The sequence below is a fragment of the Desmodus rotundus genome, chromosome 4 (assembly GCF_022682495.2).
Source record: "Desmodus rotundus isolate HL8 chromosome 4, HLdesRot8A.1, whole genome shotgun sequence".
NCBI lineage: Eukaryota > Metazoa > Chordata > Mammalia > Chiroptera > Phyllostomidae > Desmodus > Desmodus rotundus.
The window spans coordinates 8,028,069-8,051,587 of record NC_071390.1 but is presented as its reverse complement, the minus strand read 5'-3'; the positions used below and the strand labels follow the sequence as shown (position 1 = coordinate 8,051,587).

Here is a 23,519-nt window from a genome sequence, read left to right as displayed (position 1 = left end):
AGTCAGTAATGCCTGCCACGTAGTGCTTACCACAAGCAAACTGATACCCAGTGCTACTGTTCTTGTTATGCTTTAAAGAATTGTGGTTTTTGAAAAGCATATTGTGAAATAACCCCCTACTATTTTTGAAAAGGGTTGATCAAGCTGGGGTAATATGCAAACAAGAAGGGATTTTTCGAGTCAATTGCATGGACTGCCTGGATCGCACCAACGTGGTCCAAGCTGCCATCGCCCGCGTGGTCATGGAACAGCAGGTAATTTGGAGTCTGTTGGATTGCAAATATTCATTTTAAATTTTTTTCAAGTGTGAACAAATAACTAAAATCTTTGTTCTTCAGGACGTTTATGGCATACAAACAACCTTGTTGCATTAAAACCCAGAAAGCACAATCTCCACTATAAATACCTTGAGTCAAGTTGCATTTTCTTAAGTACTTATTCCAAAAATGTGAGGCCCACCTTTTAAAATTTATTGGGTGGCACTGTATTGGCATTTACCTTTTTCCCTCATCTCTGACCCCCCCCCCCCCTTCTATATTTGGAGCTGGGAGTTTGTACATTTTGTTGCTGCTCAGCCGGCTGGTTCTGGGTCATGCCCTGACAGTAGCGGACACTAAAAGAAGGTTGTGAGGCTAGAGGAGGAAAAGGGACAAGCGTCCTCACCTGTGTTATATTCCTGTCAGTAGCTTCATCGCAGCGGCCATTGTTTCCTTTGGGATCGTACAACCAGCTTCTTGCCTTTCTGCCCCAGTTGGTGGAAACTGCCTCCTATAGCTGTTATGTATGTTACCCATGTCCCCTTTTAGATCTTTTGGCCCTCTGATACCTGAGGAACCAATTCCCGAGGTGGAAATTCCTAGCATGGTTTCTAGGGTTTTGTGTGTTTTATAGAACCTAGTGACTCTCCTTTGAGGATGTAAGTTCCTTTTAATGTCTCTTTGAAACAGTCAGGCTTTTGAGTCCAAGCCCTGGCTCTTCCACATACGAGGTGCTGATCCCATGCAAAGAACTTAACCTCTCCCAACTTCTCTCTCTTCATCTTTAAAATGGAGTAACAAGTGCCCTGGCCAGGTGGCCCACTGCGTTAGAGTGTTGTCCTGCACACCAAAAGGTTGTGGGTTTGATTCCTGGTCAGGGCACATACCTGGGTTGTGAGTTCAGTCCCTGGTGGGGGCATGTATGGAAGGCAACTGACCCATGTTTCTCTCTCATATTGATGTTTCTGTCTCACTTGTTCTCTCCCTCCGTCCCTCTCTCTCTCAAAAAGATCAATAAATATACCCTTGGGAGAGGATTAAAAAAAGTTTTCTAAATAAAATGGAGTAATAAGCATATTGATTCATAGGGTTGTTTTGAGGAGTAAATGAGGTAATTTTTTTAGATATGTCTTGGAACCCTAGCCCTAGAACAGAGTTAATATTTGTTGGGCAATTAGTGCTCTGCTACTATTAATATTGCTGCTTCAATGCACTTTTAAAAAAATATACTTATTTTTAGAGAGAGGGGAAGGGAGGGAGAAAGAGAGAGAGAAACATCAATATGCAAGAGAAACTTTGATCTGTTTCCTCTCACATGCCCCCCAACTGGGGACCGAGACTGCAGTCCAGGCATGTGTCCTGGCGGAGAATGGAACTGGCGTCCTTTCACCTCGAGGGATGACGCCCCAGCAACTGAGCCACACTGCTCAGGCCTCAGTGTGCGTTTTTGATAATTTCACTCCATAAGCAAGTTTAAAACAAAGACAAAATACAATATGAGCGTGCACATTGAAAATCACACCAAAACACCATAGATATCTCCTTCTATTTTTCACCTGTAGCAATTCATAAAATTATTTCTCGGGTGGTACCTTATTTTGAAAAAGTCTGAAGACACCATTTCTTTTATTTAAGGGTCCTAAATTGTATATGAGCACAATTCCTTTTTCCGCATGTACATTTTATGCTGTGGTGTCCTGGTTTATGTATCATTAATCCGCCACTGTGTTAATCTTAGCTGAAAAAGTTGGGCGTGATGCCCCCAGAGCAGCCGCTGCCGGTCAAGTGCGGCCGGATCTATCAGATAATGTGGGCCAACAACGGGGACTCCGTCAGCAGGCAGTACGCCGGGACCGCCGCTCTGAAGGTAAATGCTTGCAGCAAGCACTTGTGTGTCATTCTGTGGGACACGGAATGTGGGTTAAAACCATCCTTGTGTTGAAGAGAAAGGTATATGCTCTACAGGTAGGCGTGGGCTTTGTTCTGCAATGTTTGGCTAAGGCAAGGGGTCACACATTCATATATTTGCTGGGCCAGGTGATGTGACTCAAGCAGGCCACCCATTACATTAAAGGGAGAGATGGGGTTGTGTGGACCAAAGGAAGTGCGCGTTTTCTCAGGAGGGGGCTGTTCAGCTAATTCCTTGTAGGAACGGAGGCCCAGGGTTGCTAGATCTTCCAGTTTTTAAAGGGAGCTTGGAAGTCGGGAATTGTATGTGAAATATTTGTTTTTTAAAACTTAAGATAGACAAAACTAAACATGTCTGTTGATGGGGTTTGGTCCCTGGTATGATAATTCGCCTCCTAAATTTGTATCCCAATCCTGCTTCTTACTAGCTCTGTCGCCTTAGGCAAGTCATTTAACCTCTCTCTCAACAGGAGAATACATATTCTTCAGAAGTGCATGTGGAACATTTTCTAAGGTAGATCTATGTTAGGCCATAAAACAAATCGCAACAAGTTCAAAAAGAAAGAAAATTATATCAGAGGGTTTTGGTTTTGTTTTTTGGCAACAATGGTATGAAATTAGAAATCAGTAACAGTAGGAAAGTTGGAAAATTCACAAATATGTGGAAATTAAGCAAAGATAAAAGAAGAAATCAAAAAGGAAATTAAAAATATCTTGAAGCAGCCCTTGCTGGTGTGGCTCTGTGGATTGAGTGCTAGCCTACAGACCAAAAGGTTGCCAGTTCAGTTCCTGGTCAGGGCACACGCCTAGGTTGCAGGCCAGGTCCCTCAGTTGGGGGCATGTGAGAGACAACTGATTGATGTTTCTCTTGCACATTGATGTTTCTCTCCCTTTCCCCCTCCTTTCCCTCTCTCTGAAAATAAATAAGTAAAATCTTAAAATATATAAGAATAACTTGAAACAAAAGAAAATAGAAGTACAACATACCAAACTTGTGGCATGCAGCCAAAGCAGTTCGAAGAGGAAAGTGTGTAGCTTTAAATACCTATATTAAGAGAAAACTCAGACAGCCTAATACCTGAAATAACTAGAAGAAGAAGAAGAAACTAAGCCCAAAGTTAGCAGAAAGAAAGAAATAATAAAAATCAGAGTAGAAATATGAAATAGAGAGTAGTAAAACAAAGATGAGATAAACAAAACTAAGTTGATTTTTTTTGAAGAAATAAAATGGACAAACCTTTAGATAGGCTAACTAAAAAGAAGAGAGGACTCCAAATTACAAATGAAAGAGACATTATTACAACTGATAGCACAGAACTACATAGGATCATGAGACTGTGTTGGCAGTTACATGCCAACAAATTGGACAGTTTAGAATAAGCAGTACAGTTTTTGACCAAAAATGGCATGACCCCTGTGCTCCACCCTTCCTATTCTCCCGTTCTCACCCAGAGCAACCTTTTTTTGTTCTCTGGATGAAAAAAGTCCTCAAAGGAAAATGTTTTGCCGATGTGGAAGAGGTGAAACAAAAAAATGGCAGAAGTGCTAAAAGACATCAAAATTGATGAGTTCAAAAACTGTTTTGAGCAGTGAAAAAAATATCTCGATAGTTGTATGACATCAAATGGGGAGTACTTTGAAGGTGACTTAAGTTTAAACATGTAAGAACAAATACACAATTTTTAGAAATTCTGGGGAGGTTTGGGGTCCCCCTTTGTATAAAGTCAGCGACAACTGTTATTGTACAGCTAGTAAAATGTGTTACAAGATGAATACATTCTGGGGATCATGTTTGGCCAGTGAGTCAGCAGTACTCAATGGGGAAAGGGTAGTCCATTCAATAGTGCTGAGAAAACAGGATATTCACGTGCAAAAAAGTTAAATTGTACCCTGTCTTATAAAAAATTAACTCAAAATGGAATAATGACTTAAATGTAAGACCTGAAACTTTACAGTTTACTCCTACAATAAAACACAGAGAAAATGCTCCGTGACATTGGTCTTTGCAATGATTTTTTAGATGTGACTCCAAAAATATGAGCAGGAAAAGTAAAAGTAAATAAGAGGGTAAGGATGACATCAGGCAAGAAAAGTTTCAGCACGGCAAAAAACCAAACCAAAACAAACAACAAAATGAAAAGACAACCTATGGAATAGGAATGGGAAGAAATATTTGCAAATCATATATCTGTAAAGGAGTTAATATTTAATATGTATAATATGTAAGGAACTCAACTCAGTAGCAAAAAAATAGTTTGATTAAGAATGGGTAAACAACCTAAACAGACATTTTCCAAAGAAAATATACAAATGGCCAACAGGTACATGCAAAGGTGCTCAACATCAGTAATCATCAGGGAAATAAATGCAGATCAAGATCACAATGAGATGTCCCTTTATACCTGTAAGAGTGGCTATTATCAAAGATAAGGGGTAAGTGTTGACAGGATTTGGAGAAAAGGTAGCCCTTGTATTGGGTTGGCCAAAAAATCTGTGTTTTTTTCCCGTAAAAGACACATTTTTCATTTTTACCAATAACTATTGATTTGGATATTTCCCTCATGGTATAACGCCGACTGTTCACCATTAATGTCTCGATTTGTTTGTTATCAACCTCAGCTGGTCTCCAACATGAAACTTCACAAACCACTTTTGACATGTTCGCTCAGTCATAGCACCTCCATACACTGCACAAATCTTTTTTTGTGTTTCAGTTGTGTTTTTATTTTTCTTGAAATAATAAAGCATAATGTGCCAAAAATGTTGCATATTTTTTCCATCTTCAAAATTAAAATGGCTACACAAAAGTTTACCAATTTTGATTTTTTTAAAAATGTATGCTGATGTGAAAGGTGGTATAACACAATCTAACAAAACTGTTTTGAATGAACTTAAAGACACCTAAGTGCCACTAGAGCCGTTGTTCGGAAAAAAACAAAAGAACTTTTTGGCCAGTACATTGTTGGTGGGAATGTAAATTGGCATAGCCATTATGGGAAACAGTACAGATGTTCCTCAAAAAATTAAAAACAACTACCATATGACCCAGCAATCCCATTGATGGGTATACAGTCATACCTTGGTACTCATCAGCTTCAGAACTCATCAAACCTGGCCCCCGTCGCATTTTGACGAGAGAAATGTTGCAGCACTCAGTGCTTGCTTGCCACTCGTAGCACTTGCTAGGACTTGCATGAGTCATGCACCACCCCACAAGAGAAAATGCTTCATTGTCACTTGCTCGCCACTTGTTGGAACAAATTGACGAATACGAGGCACCACTGTATATCTGAAGGGAATGAAATCACTATTTAGAAGAGATATCTGTACTCCCACGTTCATTGCAGCATCATTCACAATAGTGAAGACATGGGAACAGTCTGTGTGTTCAGTGACGGATGAATGGCTAAAGAAAATATGTATGTGCCATGGAATAGTACTCAGCCATAAAAAGGAAGGGAATCCTGACATTTGGGACAACATGGTTGACCTTGAGGGCATTATGTTTAAGTGAAATAAGCCAGATAGAGAAAGACAGATACTGCATGATCTCACTTAGGTGTAGAATCTGAAAAAGTCAAACTTCTAGAAACAGAGAGTTAATTGGTGGTCCCCAGGGTTTGGGGGAAATTGGGAGATGTTCAAAAGGTGCAAACTGAATAAGTTTTGGGGACCTAATGTACAGCATGGTAATAATCATTAACATAATGTATCGTAGAATTGAAATTTGCTAGGAGAGTAGATCTTAAATGTTCTCGCCACACACACACACACACACACACACACATATGGGAATTATATGAGGTGAGAGATGTATTAACTAACCTTAATGTAATCAGTTTACAATATATACACATATATCAAGTGATCACGTGGTACACCTTGAATTTACACAATGCTACATGTCAATTATATCTCAGTAAAGCTGGAAAAAATACTTTTTTCTTTGACATTAAAGTTTGGACTCCACATTTATGTCCCTCTCTTCTGTAATAGGTATATATTTAATTACTATTTCCTGTGAATGACTTAACTAATTGGCAATATCTCCTTCCAAAATTGTCAGTTTTAGGACAAGGTCTGTTTCTGAGATTGTCTTGGGTAGAAATAGTGGGGTTGGGGTGGGGGGAAAAGGGACTATGCTCTCCTTGCCTTAAGTTTAATCACTGCCTCTCTAAGGACTTGCTCTGACACCTTTATTGTGAAAAACATCTTGACCTGTAAATTCTCCAAGTTCTATATATTGCAAAGAATGGCTTTACCTTAAAGCATTATTGAGCTGAAGACTTGCTGCTACAAATAGCGTGTTTAATTGTTTGACCTGCTTGGGTCAGAGTCAAATACTAATAAATATTTTGATTTAACTACATTGTTTGGAAATTATAAAAGTCTAAAGAATTCCAGTCTTGAATTGAAAGCCCATATCTACTTTGGGGACATTCTTATGTTTAAATAAATTGTCAAAATGACTTTTTCCTTGACAGGGTGACTTTACAAGGACTGGAGAAAGGAAGTTAGCAGGAGTTATGAAAGATGGTGTTAACTCAGCAAATAGGTATTACCTGAATCGGTTTAAGGATGCTTATAGGCAAGCTGTCATAGGTAAGGAATGTAAAAGCCTTTCTTTCTTTAAAATTTCTTATTCCTTATGTGACTGTTTTATAGAAACCAATTTTATTAACATAGTTAATATGTTTTCTAATATACTTGTGCTTCTATTTTAATCATCTTACTCAATGAATCTAATTCAAAATTTTAGAAGATTAGGATTCGATAAATTTTTTAGACTGGAGCAACACACAAGAAACCATCAATTTTCATACATATTTGTCAGTTTGCTGTTCATGTAACAGAAGGCAGGGCTGAGACTCCAGGAGTAAGGAATAAGGGACCCTAAACCTCATCAACTGAAAACTCCATGTTCTCTTTGTTTTTCTGTTACTGAAGTCTGCGAGATGCAACGAGATGGTTTTCTTTCTTTCTGTGACATTCATCATGTGTTCTTGCTGTGGACAAGTAGACCACCCTTTCTTCCCACTGGTGTGATTTAACAGGATATTTGGGTATCCGATTTAGAGGTGATCCTAACCAATTCTTAGTTGTGTTTTAGAAGAGCATGGAGGGTAGATTGCCCAGTGGCATGCTTTAAATTTAATTTTCATTACAACACTACCACATAGGATTAAAATAAATATAGAGTGTTTTGGATTAGAACCAAATGTAACACCTTATCCTAAGCTGTCCGAAAGTATTTGGTAAATCCAATTTTTTTAACCTGATATTTATCATACATGAACCATTAGACCAGTTAGTAATTTGAGAAGTCTGATGTAGGGAAATTTGGTTCATTTGCTGTAGACAGGGTATGCGCTGATGGGAAAACTGGATTTTAGCAGTTTACTAAAGGAAAAATAAGATACCGTCCTTCTGTTGGTTGATCTAGTGACTCAGTTATATCCTTGAGGACTCAGGTTCTGTCCCTGTCTCAGTTCTACCATCCATAGCATCAGCTTCATCCCAGTCCTCAAACTGTATCTCTTCAAGGTTGAGACAGAGAGGCCAGTAGCAGTCTGGGCTGTTGCTTCCCCTTGTAGGGCCAGTGGTGGCAGATCTCTCTCATAAACCTCCTGTAGTCTCATTGTCCCAGACAACTACAGGAAATGGGATTATAATGACTTGTTACAGTTTGAGCCACAGGTCACACTAGAAAGACGTTAGCTTGCCTATTCAGAGTCTTTGCCCATTTTTAAATGAGCTCATTTGTCTTTTTATTGAGTTGTAGGAATTCTTCATTCTGGGTACAGGTCTCTTATCATATATGTGATTTGTAAATATTCTTTCCCATTCTGTGAGTTGTCTTTTCCCTATCATGTTATTTCCCTTTGAAATATAATAGTTTTTAGTTTTAATGTTCAATTAGTCTATTTTTTCTTTTGTTTTGATTTTAGTGCCCTATTAAAAAAAAAACAAAACCTGTCTAATCCAAGATCTCCAAAATTTACACTTATCTTTTCTTATAAGAGTTTAATGGCTTTAGGTCTTCATTTTCTTTTGTTTTTTAAAAATGTATTGGTATCCCTGGCTGGTGTGGCTCAGTGGATTGAATGCCAGCTTACGAAGCAAGGGGTTGCTGGTTCAATTCCCTGTTGGGGCACATGCCTGGGTTGCGGGCCAGGTCCCCAGTGCAGGGTGCATGAGAAGCAACCACACATTGATGTTTCTCTCCCTCTCTTTCTCCCTCCCTTTCCCTCTCTCTAAATAAATAAATAAATAAATAACCTTTAAAAAAATAAATAAAAATTTATTAGTAAACTAAGATGATGATAGATATTAACAATTTCTATTCTAGACTTGATGCAAGGCATTCCAGTGACAGAAGATCTTTATTCCATATTTAACAAGGAGAAAGAGCATGAAGCTTTGCATAAGGAAAATCAGAGAAGTCACCAGGAACTTATTAGCCAGCTCTTACAAAGTTACATGAAGTTACTGCTGCCTGATAATGAGAAATTCCATGGAGGCTGGGCCCTCATTGACTGTGACCCCAGGTGAGTAGGAGTGGTGTCCTGGTACTAATGTGTTTATTTTTCTGATGTTGCTAAGTTTTCAAAATTAACACTAGAACTTGTCCATAAATCTGTGAGCACGATGCGCGGTGCAAGGCAGTTTTCAAGTACAGGGCTGGTGCTAAGGCAGGCTGACCGAGGCATCCGCCTTCAGTCATGATGAAAGGACCACTAAAAACTCAGTAATGAGAAATATTTTAATGTAATATTTGACATTAAAAAGACAATTGTAAAACTGTGGTTTGTAGCTGGCAGTGTGGGTTTCCCCCTAGGAATCTAGGGTTATTGTGTTAACGCACATAACTCAGTGCACCAGGAGGTGCAGTGATGCTACTTTGGTTGGTTGTAAAGTGGTCCTGACCTTTCTTAAAATAAACAGGCCACCTAATGCCTAACTTTTTTTTAAAACAAAACCATCCGATTATAATCATTATTATGGATTAGAAACATTTCAGATAATTTTAGACCAAGCTCTAGAATAAAAGGCTCTATTTGGGTTTTGTCTTATTTTACATTTATTGTATTTTTTAAAGATTTTATTTACTTATTTTTAGAGAGAGGGGAAGGGAGAAAGAGAGGGATAGAAACATCTGTGTGAGAGAGAAACATCGATTGGTTGCCTCCAGTAGGTGCCCCAGCTCAGACAAACCCACAACCCAGGCACGCTCCCTGACTGGGAGTCAAACGGGCAACCCTTCACTTTGTAGTACAACACCCAACCAACTGAGCCACAATGGCCAGGGCTGCATTTATTGTATTTTTAATAAAAGGGACATAAAACAAACTAGAAAGAACAATTACGTGCGAAGTATTATTTACATATATTAAAATGAATTTTTAAATTGTTGACCGTAGGTTCATAGGGAAACTTTCCATGACTTTATAATTTCATGAATTATTTCGTTTTGGTAGTCAGTACTGTATGTATGGATGCAAACTGCTGACTCTTAGTAGACGAGGTTTTTCTCATACACAATTTAGCAGAATATTTCTGTGCTCTTATAAGACATTTGGTAAAACTTTTTTTGACTCATGTACCTTGGTTTTGTTTTGGTTTTTTTTTTTCAAATAGCAGAGCAACTTAATCCAGCATCAAAAAAAGGGGAGAATAATACTTTTAATTTCCATTCAGAAATAACTGCAGATATCGTACCTGTATTTTGATTGCATTAACTTTGCACTTCAGTTTTTTAAAGGTGGCGTGATTGTCAGTGTCATCTTCCTTAGATCAAGTATTTTTGTTTCTACTTTGGAGATAAGTGAGATAGGAAAAGACCGAAATGGTTCATGTCTAAGGCTGGCTGCCATTTTGTAAGGTCACATTACATCTGATTTCACTTCCAGTTCTGTAATTCTTGTGTAAAGGTGGTATCCTGTGTTAAAGAGTAGAAAAAAATATAAAGCACATGTAGCTATGCTATTTAAAGTTTACAAACAAGTTGGGTACGTGCACTTGTTAAAAGTCAGTAGAAGTCTCTTGCATTTAAGAAAAAGACACATGAAAACACTCAGACTTCTTTCTGGGAAGCAGCCTCACTGGCACAACATAAATTAATGGTATTGTAGTATATGAAAATAATGCTGAAACAGGCTAGTCTTCTAGGATAAGGCCTTTAAGAAACCCATGTTGCGTAGTTAGATTCCTAAATCTCATAATAATTCTCAGCTACCAAATGCCAACTTCAGGAATACAACTGTGCTTCAGTTTTCTCATTTTCATTAACTTGATGAAACATTTATGTCTCTGTCTCTCTCTTTTTGATATTTTGACTTCCACCCGTCTCTAGCCCAGCAATTGCCCTCAGTTTTCTTAATCCTGCACTATAACAGGGAGCCACTGATTGTCTTCTGATCATCTTCTTTGGTTAAAGCTCCTGATGAAGAATGACTTATGTTCATAACACATGCTAGACAGGAAGTGTCACTACATCTTTGCTAGTTGGCTCCATTTGGGCTGTACAAGGGATGAGCACATTTCAGAAAAGCAGAGCTCACTCTTCCTTCACTGCAAGTTAAGCTTTCAAATTCCAGGGCATTATCAGGTTTTCAGTCGGTGGTGCTACCCACAAAGATTATCAGTGTGTCTTTCCAAATATTCTCACACTTCATAATGGACAATGAAACTGCTGCGTGCTTCCATTTCTGTGCTTTTGAGTTCCTTTAGTTCTGTACTTATTGTTGCCTTGTCTGTAGGTCGTGACCTGGCCCAGAGCTTGTGTATATGCTGGTCATACTGAGGAATGAGTGACCTCTATGTGCTCATTAAACACCAAGATCTGCCTTAACCTGTGTGGCTCAGCTGGTTGGGTGTCGTCCTGCAAAGCAAAAGGTCACTCATTTAATTCCCAGTCAGGGCACATGCCTGGGTTGTGGGTTTGGTCCCCGGTGGGGGCACGTGTGAGAGGCAGTCAGTCATTGTCTCTCACATCGATGTTTCTCTCCCTGCTCCTCTCTCTAAGAATAAATAAAATCTTAAAAACAAAAATCAAGCACCTTTTAAGTAGAGGAAACTCATTCTTTTAAAAAACCGCCCCCACAGGATCCTTCATGCATGTAGCCCTGCTGCTCCTGGTCTCAGCCTGAGCTTTCTGTTGAGTTTACCTTTTAGTTCCTTTTTGACTTCTTGTTCTATGTCTTAATTCTTTGTTTTAGGATATGTCTTTGCTCTAATTCTTCAGTTGTGGGCCCCTGACTATGTCTCCGAATTTCCAATTTGTTTTTGAGTCCCTCTCTCTCTACTTCAGATGGCACTGCAAGACGTTTTGTTTCTAATGCGTTCTGAACTATCTGTTGCTACGTTTGATTGTGAGAGCACCTCACTGCCTACTTTACTTGCCAACGCACATTCACCACCGCATCCTCATCTTATTCCTTGTGGTGACTGATGGAAAAACAGGTCTATAGAATCAGTCTCAAAGATTATGCAGATCGTCCCATCAGCCCAGATCTCATTGGCTGAGGTGCTGCCTTCCCTGTCTTGTTGGTGCTAACACGTAAGCCAGTGCCTAATAGAGAACGGTTCTCTGTGCCAAGTCTTCAGTGTAGACATTGACTTGGGCCCAAGGAGAGATGGGCAGGGAGCTCCACTGCTTACTAGGACAACAGGATTGTTAGAGGGAATGACGTATTGAGACCAGGGAGGCCTCAGACCTGTGCAATTTGTCTGTGGTCTGTTCCTCCGTGACACTGACTGCTCAGGTTTGAGACTCTCCACTCTGATATTGGAAGGACCTCCTCTAAGGCTGACCATACCAGAAGTGGTTGTGTCTGACAATAGTTGAGACGTTAGCCACGTGGACATCCGGGTTGTTTTCACCTGTTGTGTTTAGTGATGCTGTGAACAGGTTTTTGTGTGAGCACGCGTTTTTATTTTGGGTGTATACCTAGGAGTGGAAGTTGCTGGGTCATGCATAATTCTACGTTTAACTTTTGAGAAAACACCAAACTATTTTCCACAATGGCTGTACCATTTTACATTCCCACTAGCAATGTGTGAAGGCTGCAGTTTTTCCGTGTCTTCATCAACACTTGTTATTCTCTATTTTTTAATGATCATTCTGGTGGGTGTGAAGTGGTATCTCATTGCAGCTTTGAATTGCATTTTCCTAGTGATAAATGATATTGAGGATTTTTCCTTGTGCTTTTTGGCATTCGTTTATCTTCCTAAGAAAAATTTCTGTTTATATCCTTTTCCCATTTTAAAAATTGGGTTGTGTGTTTTTTGTTGTTGAGTTGCACCATATTATTATAAATTAAGGTTTATAGGGTCCATGGCTGGGATTAGGGTGAGACAAGTGTAGGGTCAGATCCTTTTTTAAAAATGTTGATTTTTTTGGCACCCCCTTAAATATTGCACCAGAGACCAGTGCCTCAGTAGCCCCACTGTAGTCACGACCCTGTTTAAATATCTGGCAGGCAGTTTACAAATAGCCCTACACTGGGCAGCAGGAATGACTGCCATTACCTTTTTCTTGACCGCCTAGCCCTCCAACTGGAACTGTCCAGGACGGCTCTGGCTGGTCGCTTGGTTTCTGCTCTCAGAGCATACCTAGTGCCCACTCCCGGCCCCAGGCCTTTTTTCTCTTCAAACGCTGAGTGCAGCTCAGTTCATTTCCCTGTGGACAGTGTAGACCTCTCCAGCCTATCCGCGCCCTTTAGCTCGCGCCACCAGTTGCTGCAGGAAAGACTCTGACCTGGGTGACAGCCAGTAAGCACCTGGTGGTGCACCGGGGCGAGGGGAGGAATCTTAATTCAAGTGGGAAAGGTGATCAGCGCACTGCCCAAGTGCCCTTCGGCATCTCCACAAAGCCCACTCTTTATTTTGTCCAAGGCATTTTCCACACGGACAGTCCATTACCACTTCTCCGCCACAGGTTTCAGTGAAGTAGCGAGGCGGCAACGCTTAGGCAAGTGACAGTGCAGGGCACAGATGCTCGATCTTGGGGAGGCAGCCCACTGGCTAGGGTGCCCTGGAGCAGTGGGCAGAGCCCTTCACTAAGGCTTCTGTGAACTCTCGCAGGGTCGGGTAGGGTGTGCAGAACCTGCAACCGCCTCGGCGCCCCTCCTTGGTGGGGCTGGACCTGCCGCACACGCGCACTGGACTCGTGCCGCGGCGGAAGTGGGCGGGCAGAAGCGACGTAGTCCTGGGCGTGGCTTGGCGCGGCAGCCCTGCAGTTGCCGCAGTTGCCGCAGTCGCCGCAGTCGAGGCAGGCGTGAGAGGTTGCCTGCGGTGGCTCTGTCTGAGTTCTGACTCGTGGACGGACGGACAGGCGGGCAGACAGGTTGACGAGATGCCGCGCTCACACAGGCCTCCGCCGACCTCTCAGCGGTCCGCCAATACCTCGGGCAAAGCCACCGAGCCTAAGCCTGAAGGCGGCAGCCTGGCGACAACTTTCAAGATTTTTCTCCTTTTTGCAGGACTTATGGTTAAAGTTCCTGTGGGGTTATATTTTTCTTGTAAATTACTCCTTTTCCAAAGTCTTCTGTTAATGTCCCCTGACGACAGTGGCTTTTACGCGACCATTGTCGCGGTGGTTGGGCTGCATGTGGTCCTGTCCGTTTTCGTCTTCGTGGTGTGGAAGGAGGGCCTGACCGACTGGTGGGAAAACAAAAACGAATAGAGCGGCTTTTAGAGCTGCAGACGTGGGGGGAGGGGTGCAGTACCCGAGGGGGTTTCTTTCTTTTCCTGTGGGGAGGGGCATCTTTTCCTTTGCTTATGGGGGGTGGGGAGGGAAGGTCAGTCTTCACTGCTGCTAACGCGAGTAAACTGCGGGTGGGGGAGGGCTGGCATTTGTCGCGACTGCCTGTTCTGTGCCAAGTGTTTTTTTTTAAAGGATGTGGTGTTTTTGACTGAGGATCGCATCTGACTGATGTAAATATTAATGCCAAATTAGGACACTAGGATTAGGTGACACTAATTAATAGTACAATATTTTTCATACAAGTGTTGTGACGTAGTAATTTTTATCGCTCGACTCAAGCAACAATTTTCAGAGTGCACGTGAGTATCGATGCGCAAAACTAAATTACATTCTACGGTAACGTTCTGTATTCTTGGCGAAGCTACTGGAATCATTAAAATCACGAGTTTTTTTTCCTCCATTGATTGATTAATTAGTGCTCATAGTTCGGACCCATTATCGGATCCTTGCATCTTATCTCATTCGTTGTGTCTTGGGGAATATCTCATTAGGTGAAAATTGGAAATTTGTTATTTAGATTACAAGGTGCTGCTGAGGTAAAACCCTGCAGTTTAAGCTTCTGGTGAAATTTTCTCTGCGGTGCCAGTTAGACAGTGACCTCGTTCTGACTCAGATTAAATACGTGACTCAAGTTCAATTTACAAACCAGTTTTCCATACTATTTCCCATTTGTTTTTCAGTAGCATTTTGGTAAGTCTTGGCAAATCGGTATGGAATTCTGAGGCTGAATTATCCACTCTTATCTACAGTGGAAGTTGGAGTCCACTATAAGAATGTAGATTAATTTTCACCTTTTGTTTGGAAAGGCTATTGTGAATGTTAGGTGAATGAATACCAGATTAAAAATTCTATTTGAGTTCACATTCTCCCTGTGTTAATCTGTTGATTATTTTTAGATTTTATACGTTGCCTGTTTTCTTATTTGTAATTTTTAAAAGATGTACATTTTACTGTAGTTTTTGGTTTATCAACACTCATCTAGGGTTTAACCTTTATTTTGATATTTGATTTTAGAATGGAGGTAAGTAGGGCAAAATGGACATAGAATAAGGAAATGTTTGCTGTGCTTTAAAAGCCAAGTAAATTGATCTATAATAAGGAAAGCGCAAAGTAGCTTGGGTTTGGTTCCATTTTTGCACATGTTATATTTATGTAAAGTTCTTTCAAAGGATGCATTGTACACCAGTGTAAAAATTCCCTTAATGTGCAGTGTCATTTCAAAGGTTGGGTCATGTGAGATAATCTAGACTATTTCTTCCTTCTCAACTTCACATTTTCCTTTCCAGTTCCCCCTTTACTGTAGACCAGTATCCCGTCATCCCCCCCCCCCCCGCCGCCCCATCCATTTCCCCCGCCTTTCCATTCCCTCCCTCCTGCTTGGCTGGCTAACCCTCTGAGAGGGGACCTCTCTGCAGCTCCAGTCCTTCCTTCCACTCTCCCCAAGCTGGATTCCTTTTTCTTTTTTAAAAATTTCCAAATGGTTAAGTTATACACATTTAATTTCAGAAGTAGGATGCATTGATTATTTGATTTCTTCCTCCCCTCCCCCAATCCTTTATCATAAGTGGCTCTCCTATAAAAATAAGCTTGGCAAAAATGTAGATGAAAATAAAAATACTTAATTGCTTGTGTCATGTTTGTTTAGCCTCATTGATGCCACTCACAGAGACGTGGATGTGCTGTTGCTGCTTTCTGACTCTGCCTACTACGTTGCCTAGTAAGTTGCTTATTGATTCAAAGCTTTTAATTTTGTTTTTAAATCCGAGTGAATGTCCATTTTAGGAAATTAAGAATCTGGATTTGTTACATATTTTAAGTAATGTCGTTAAACCCCTTTACCTTACATAACTGTTACATCACTCACCCTCTTATTAATTTGAAAATGTTATGTTATAGTTGTATCAGTGTGTTTATGTAATATTCCTTTAGCATGTAGTATTATTTCCTATATCCTGAGTTTTGATGTGTTCCACCTGTGTTTTTATTGTCAATGACCATATATCATTATTTTTACTACTGTGCCTTAGTTAAATGTGTCCCTGTTGTGAGGCATTAATTTGTTTTTACTATTGGGAATGATACAGAGAGCTACTTTGTGCTCGTCATTTTGCGAGTGTGTTTGTGCACACACGAGCACACGTGCACTTCTCTTTGGCTACAAGGCTATCATTTTGGTTACATCACTTGGTTATAGTAATGAGTGACAGGACTTTTGTAGTTTATTGCCAGACAATGCCACTAGGAAAAATACAAGTACTTCCTCATAGCCTTGCCTTTCCCTAATATTTACTTTCTTTTTGGCCTGTGTGAACTGTCTTTTTTCTTTTTAGTCACTGGCCCAAGTACCTGTTGGCATTGATCACATGGATTTTTCCTTCTTGATTAGGATGTGATTTATCTACTGTATTATTCACAAATACATAGCTTCAGTATATGTACCTCTGTACTTTTTGCCTTCCTTTTAGGTTAAGGTTTAGGTTTGTTGAGTTTTGTTTTGTAAAAATTTTTATGAAACTTAAATTATTTTCCTGTGAATTGATTTCTTTAATGCAAGATCTATAAACTGATTTTCTTTTAGCTATTAACTATGTATATGTTAATCTGGTTTCATCTAGTTTTTAAAATATTTGTTTAGCTGTAGATATTGCGCTGTGGAATATTTTCAATTGCGTAGTAGTTGCTACTATTATACCTCAGCTGACAAGACAAATCTTTGCTTTTAATCCTCTTTTTAATCCCTTTTCCTTTATCTAGTTATGATGATGAAGTTGATAAAGTAAACCAGTACCAACGACTAAGTCTAGAAGACCTGGAAAAAATAGAAATAGGTAAATTTTAAGATAATAGAAAGCAAATGCTGTTTCTTCCAAGAGTAGGTCAGATTATTTATTCAGTCAGTATAATATCTTACTAGACCCAGAAAGGGGTATTCCCAGTAGTCTATTTTTATAAGACTCCCTTCTGTTCTTTAGAGATTAGTGACAGATATAATCTAATAACTATTTTTTTATTACTTGTGAAGATTAACCCAGGGATCAAGAAAGTTTAAATATTTGAGACTGAAAAAGAGTTTTGATGAATAGTCTCATCAAACCAAATTGTCATGATAAGCTTATATTTTGGGTGCTTTAGATTATGAAGAAAAAGGTGCTAAATATCTTTTGAAGATTTAGGAGAAAGTAAATGTTATGTGAAAGATTTACACGTATTCATTTGGGTCTTCAGGTCCTGAACCCACTCTCTTTGGGAAGCCAAAGTTCTCCTGCATGCGACTGCACTATCGATACAAAGAAGCCAGTGGCTATTTCCACACACTGAGAGCTGTAATGCGCAATCCAGAAGAGGATGGGAAAGGTAATGAAGAGAGATGAAATTAATGAGTGATAACTTTTTGTCCGCTCTTGTAAGCCCACATGGAATCGGGGGTACGTGCCATTACCAACTACATGATCCAGAGAAATAGCTTTGTGATTTGAGACCTTGAAATAGCAACTTTGTTCTCAGCAAGGCAGGGAGATTATTTGAACTGATGATGTAGTTTGGGGCAAGGGAATCTATAATGGGAATTCTGTGTGTGTGTGTGGCCATGTGGATGCTGGGCTTTTCCCACCACATGCCTCGAGCGGATAGTAGTCGGAGACCATGTCTGTCTGGTTCACAGCGATTACCTTGGCTTCCAGCACTTAATTGCAATTGATTTGGTTCCTTTGCTCCTTATTTACTCTTGTGTTAAAATTGGTTTTAGATTACTGAATTAAGTAGGGGAGGAATAAATAAGTAGCAGTTTTCTATAAATTGAAGCAAATAAATGTGTATTTAACTATAAGATCCCAGATTTCATTCAGGATTCTGAGTTAGAACTGCTATTTTTTTAGTATGTTTTTGGTGAAAGTGGCAAGCAATTCTGTCTGGGTTTCAGATACCCTTCAGTGCATTGCAGAGATGCTGCAGATCACCAAACAAGCCATGGGATTAGATGTACCTATAATTGAAAAAAAGCTTGAGAGGTGAGTATGCTACTTTGATTTTCTTTCAAGAATAAAGACATTATTATCCGAAGTCTTACTTCTTTAAAAGTATTTGCACAGGTCGGGGGGATCACATTATGGTAATGAGTTGGTCTTTAGAAAGGGAAGTATCACATTTTTGTGGATCAAAAAGTAAAACTTTTTGTTAAAATTAAGGCCACAAGTGATATGTTTTTAAACTCTTAAAATATACTCAAGGGGGGAGCTCTCAAATTTAAATAACTTTGTAGACAAACTAGCCAGTATATTTTAAACACTAGTTTTTTTTTAATAGAATTGTTTCTGTAGTTTTTAATGTTGTAATTCTTATGAAGTAGTCTCATGACCAGTGATTCTGCATGACCAAGAGTCAGACATTCGAGACACATGGGGCAATAGCACAATTCTTTTTATTTATGGCTGTTACAAGGGATGCCAAAGAAGAAACCGCTAAGTTTAGTTACGTTAAATGCCCCAAATCTTTTAAATTTTGGGTGTGGGATTTTTTTTTTGGTGTTTTTGAGAAAAATTTATCTTCAGAATGTGCAAAAACGTGGGCTGAGGCAACAGTTGGGAGGCTTCCCTCCCTTCCTCCAGTCTCCTCTCTGAATGCCTACGAGAATACAGTTAAAGCAAATATGCAATAGCAGACAGCGACCAACTCTGAAGCCCCCCAGAAAGAGCTGCATTGAGTGGGATTAGGACACTGCAGATGTGGTAGTGTTTCCCCAGTGTGGCTCTTTGTCGTACCTAATGCCTGCTTGAGGAAGATGAGGACAGAGCACATGTGGGGGATGTCTCTGGCCTGCTTGCTGCACTTGGGGTTGGAGTCACACAGCCAGGCCACCGTTCCCCCTCAGTGCCTGGGAACAACTCCCCAGTGTTATGTACAAAGGCTTCTGCTGCCGTCTTGTAAAATACTCCCTGCTGACTGTGTCAAAGACTTAGTAAGAAGATGTACCTCCTTATCTTTTAATATTGGCTGTCTGGTAAAATGACAACATTTTGTATATATTGGGTTATTTTAAGTCAATACTATTAAAATTCATGTGTTTAATGTGGCTGCTAGAACATTTTCAGTTACATCTACCAGCTCACATATTTCTATTGCACAGTCCTGTTCTCGTATCAGCTCCAAGGGGTTATGTGAGTTTATCAATTAGCAGTGCACTGTTTTCAAGAAATTGGAACCGATTTAAATAACAGCGTTTTCACTTTAATGATTGCAACTAGTGTGTTGGATTCCATGGGGAATTAACTTTTTTCTCTTCTAATTTGTAGGAAGAGCAGTAAACCTCATGAAGACATTATTGGCATCAGATCTCAAAACCAAGGCTCACTGGCCCAAGGAAAAAATTTTTTAATGAGCAAATTTTCATCTCTAAATCAAAAAGTGAAACAGACCAAATCCAATGTAAATATTGGCAATCTACGAAGGCTAGGAAATTTTGCAAAACCTGAAATGAAGGTTAATTTTCTAAAACCAAACCTAAAAGTGAATCTTTGGAAATCAGATAGTAGTCTTGAAACCATGGAAAACACAAGTGTGATGGATAATAAAGTCCAGGCAGACTCCGATGGGGAAATGTCTTCAGATAACGACTCCTACCACTCTGATGAATTCCTTACAAATTCCAAGTCTGATGAAGACAGGCAGCTAGCTAACTCTTTAGAGAACATAGGGCCAATAGACTATGTTCTTCCCAGTTGTGGCATTATTGCTTCAGCACCTCGGTTAGGCAGTCGATCCCAATCTATTAGCAGCACTGATATTAGCATTCATGCTCCTTCAGAGATTACTGTTGCTGCTCATGGGAGTGAGCTTGGAAAACGCTGTGAACCTCCTTTGAAAAAAAGTCCTTCTGCTGATTATATACATACATTGACTGGCTTTGCCAAGCCTGTGGATATTTACTGCCACAGATTTGTACAAGATGCACAAAACAAAATGACCCAGCTATTAGAAACCAGATCTGTTTCCCAGCAGGCTAGTGAGGAAGGAAATCAAACGACCAATCGAATTTCTAATGAAGAAACCCAATCTGAATCAACGGAACAGATACCTTCTCGACCCTCTCAATTAGATGTGTCTTTTTCTGCAACAGGCCCACAGTTTTTGTCTGTTGAACCAGTGCATTCAGTGGTATCTGAAAAGAACCCCGGCTCTGGATCCAGCATGCTTGAACTTGAGACAGGGCTTCATGTAACTCCCTCTCCTTCAGAGAGCAGCAGCAGCAGAGCAGTGTCTCCCTTCGCAAAGATCCGGAGCTCCATGGTTCAGGTTGCTAACATAACCCAAGCCGGGTTAACCCAAGGGATCAACTTTGCAGTGGCAAGGGTTCAGAAGAGCCCTGCAGAGCCTGAAGTGGTTAATGAAGTCCAGCAAAATGAACTTAAAAATATGTTTACACAATGCCAGACACGAATAATTCAGATATAGTTTTTAGCCACAAAGAATCCCGTGGCTTTTACTTAACCCACCCCCTCCAAAGAAAAAGTTTCACATATTAGGCTCTTTTAACCTGTACTGACTTTGAATCTAGGGATCTTAAATTCTGTTTATTGGGATAGGTTTTCAAAGGTTTCTAAATTGGAGAGAACAGAAGTGCATCATCCTACAGTGTGTAGGCCTGAGTAGCTGATACACTACAGAGCAGTTTGTCTCTTTGAAGGTAATTCAGGAATAAATTACTTTGGGATATAATAACCTGAACCTTTTTGGGAGTGGGTGGGGTGGGAGGGTTGAGTGTATGAAGGGATGACATAAAGGATGGTCATGGATGCATTTAGGGGATTAGCATTTTTTATAATTTGTTTTTCTTAGTTCATGTCTGTGTTACCTCTACAAGGTAAATACATTTAGTTCTTAGTGACTTTAAGAGATGCATTTGAAAATTTAGAACTTGGTTTTGTTTTGTGGCTTAACCATTCCCGATGAAGAATTGAAGATTATTGGCATAGTCAAGAAATGTCTGCCCATTTTAATCCTAATTTTCCCTTTCTAAACAAATTTTAAATTTTCTGCCACCTTGTACGCCCCGAAGTCTAGGAGCATTAAGACATGTCAGTCAAAGCCTGAGACATCAGATGTGAATACCAGCACCTATTAATTTTGCTGTTTCAGGTAAGAATGTACATTTACTGGATATTGTTAATTCTTAAAAGTCTTCAAGTTTTAATTTTTTGTAGGGGTCATTCCTTAACATCTTGTATAGACTATTACAACTATTGAAACTTAGTCTGAGCACAGTTATGCTAAAATGGGTTTTATGACTGTAAACCTGACCACATGGAAACAGGGCCTCTTCCGTAAGCCCATACTTTCAGAAAGTTGCAGTTGATTCCAAACAAGTATTGGTTCGTCTGGTATCTTTAGAGCCTTACTCTGTTGAAGTGATTCTCAGCTAAACATTATGTCTGTTGTAACTTTGATAAGTATTTCCACTTTTTTAATTTATTAGTGGTATCTGTGTGTGTGTGTGAAGTGTCAAATCTTGTGACTATTTAAAAATAAAGTACTGTTGTAATTTAAGTGACAATGTATGAGAATTCCTTGAATAACGTTTTAAAGATAAGGGTTTGATTTCTGAATCAGATTAAAGATTTCATAAGCAGGTTTTCTATAACTAAACACTTGGTCCCAGCCTTTCCAAATATTTTACTCTTTCGAAGTACTTTCATTTTAAAAAATGATGAAATGGATCACAAACCATCAAAATTTAAAATCCAATGTATGTTTTATCCTGTTCTTTACCGACTTTTCTTGAATATATTAACTGTCCCACAGCACGAGAAAATATAAGCAAAGTTGTGATAAAATGTGTTTTAAGCTCCACAGAAATTAGTTTTGAAGAGATTTTTGAAAACTGAACTTAAGAAGGCGATTTTTAATTCCAATTAGGGTAATGTCTGTTCAGCCTCTTGGTGATGGAAATAGAATAACATCATGTTAGATCGACAGCTTTCATGTCCACATGTGGACCAGGGGAGAAGGGGATTTCTGAAACCTGGAGCTGTCCCCACTCCTGTGCCCTGCAAGTGGGGCTTGAGTCTGAGAACATGGTTTCTCTCCAAGAGGCAGCAGGGTCTCCTCCACACAGGTCACGGGGGATGAGTTTTGTTTCTTTGAAAGAGGGTTTTCCTTTTCAAGGGAACTTTTCTGCAAGACTGCACTCCTCTGGTAAGTTACAATTCACAATGGTATAATAAACACATGGTAGCTAATCTACTCTGTTGAAGTTTATTCCCATAAATCCATTAAGATTTCATTTCTGAAAGTTTAAGGAAGGTCTGATCCAGGGGTGTCAAACTCATTTTCACTGGGGGTCACATCAGCCTCATGGTTGCCTTCCAAGGGCCAAATGTAATTTCAACTACTTAGCAGTTAAGAATAGTTATGTTTATACAGTCCTAAAATTATTTCGGCTCTTTGAAGGCAACTGCGAGGCTGATGTGGCCTCCAGTGAAAATGAATTTGACACCCCTGGTCTAGTCTTATGAGTCATAAAAGTGAAAACCAGTCCAGAATACTAAATATAAATGATTATTTACATTAGTTTATAAAAATAGACTTGAGTTTAGGAAAAGTGAGAATTTTCACTTTCATTTGTTAGGGATAGTAAATTCCTTGATTTTCAAAGCTGACCCTGTTTCCTTGGTTGGTTAGCAGTGTCAATTTAAGCCTGGGGGTGGAATTGAAGGAATCCTTTTAACTGAACTCTTTTAATGTTCCAACTAGGTAAGTTACTGACTGAAAGAAATTAATCTTTATATACAACCACTGATTGCTTAAGTGATGTTCTAACCTTTCCAAACATTCTGGATTCCATAATTAATACTATACAGCATTGATTTGCTTTCTAGCTATAAACAATGATATTTTTGTTCATTTAAAAACTTATTATTAAAAATAATTGGTCTGGGGAAAACCCTACTTACAGTTTTATCAGGGCATCCTGGACTAGGCAGATACTGTTAGTTGAGCCAATAAAGTTCAAAATCTAATATTAGGAAAAGAATTTAAAACTTTTTTTCTAAAGAAGGCACTTTTAAAAAGTTGACTATTTTGCTCTTTGTATCTGGGCAAAACAGCTTCATAGGGCAGAATTTGCTTAAGTGTGTCCCATAAAACAGTGGTTCCCAAATGCACTGGAGTGAAATGAGAAAAATAAGGACAATGGAGTGTTTTTTTCAAAAAGCTACATTTATTCCATTTAAAGGAGTATCTCATTCTGAGATTTTTCCTCTTATGAAAAAAATAATGGTGATAATAATACAGTGATTTCTTTCAGGTAACTTGGCAAAATAAATTGGCAACCTTGTCCATCTCAAAATTTTGAGAAACATTATTGGTCTGTGAATTCCAAAAGTATGGGAACCACTGCCACGTGAAAGCCTAGTTCTGCAGGTGAACAACTATTAAATAGAAAAAATGTCCATGATCAGATGTTTGGGAAGTCATGTGAAATTCTGTGGTTTCATTTCCCAAACATTCAACCACTAAACACATTCAGATCCACTGTTAACTGGAAAGACGTAAAAATCTGAAGTGAACAATTCCAGCCTTTAGAATTGCTACGA

The 23,519-nt window shown here is 39.4% G+C and overlaps 1 protein-coding gene across 1 annotated transcript in view; it reads left to right on the top strand.

Moving 5' to 3' along the window:
* INPP5F (inositol polyphosphate-5-phosphatase F) overlaps positions 1 to 21,687 on the top strand; it is a 69,086-nt gene extending 47,399 nt beyond the window's left edge. Inside the window, 9 exon segments of the mRNA XM_053922941.2 lie at positions 134 to 254; positions 1,996 to 2,124; positions 6,650 to 6,767; positions 8,515 to 8,713; positions 15,578 to 15,649; positions 16,687 to 16,760; positions 17,158 to 17,286; positions 17,852 to 17,939; positions 19,221 to 21,687. Of these exon segments, the coding sequence (XP_053778916.1) occupies positions 134 to 254; positions 1,996 to 2,124; positions 6,650 to 6,767; positions 8,515 to 8,713; positions 15,578 to 15,649; positions 16,687 to 16,760; positions 17,158 to 17,286; positions 17,852 to 17,939; positions 19,221 to 20,379 (2,089 nt within the window). The 3' untranslated portion in view covers positions 20,380 to 21,687.
* The last annotated feature ends 1,832 nt before the right edge of the window (positions 21,688 to 23,519 follow it).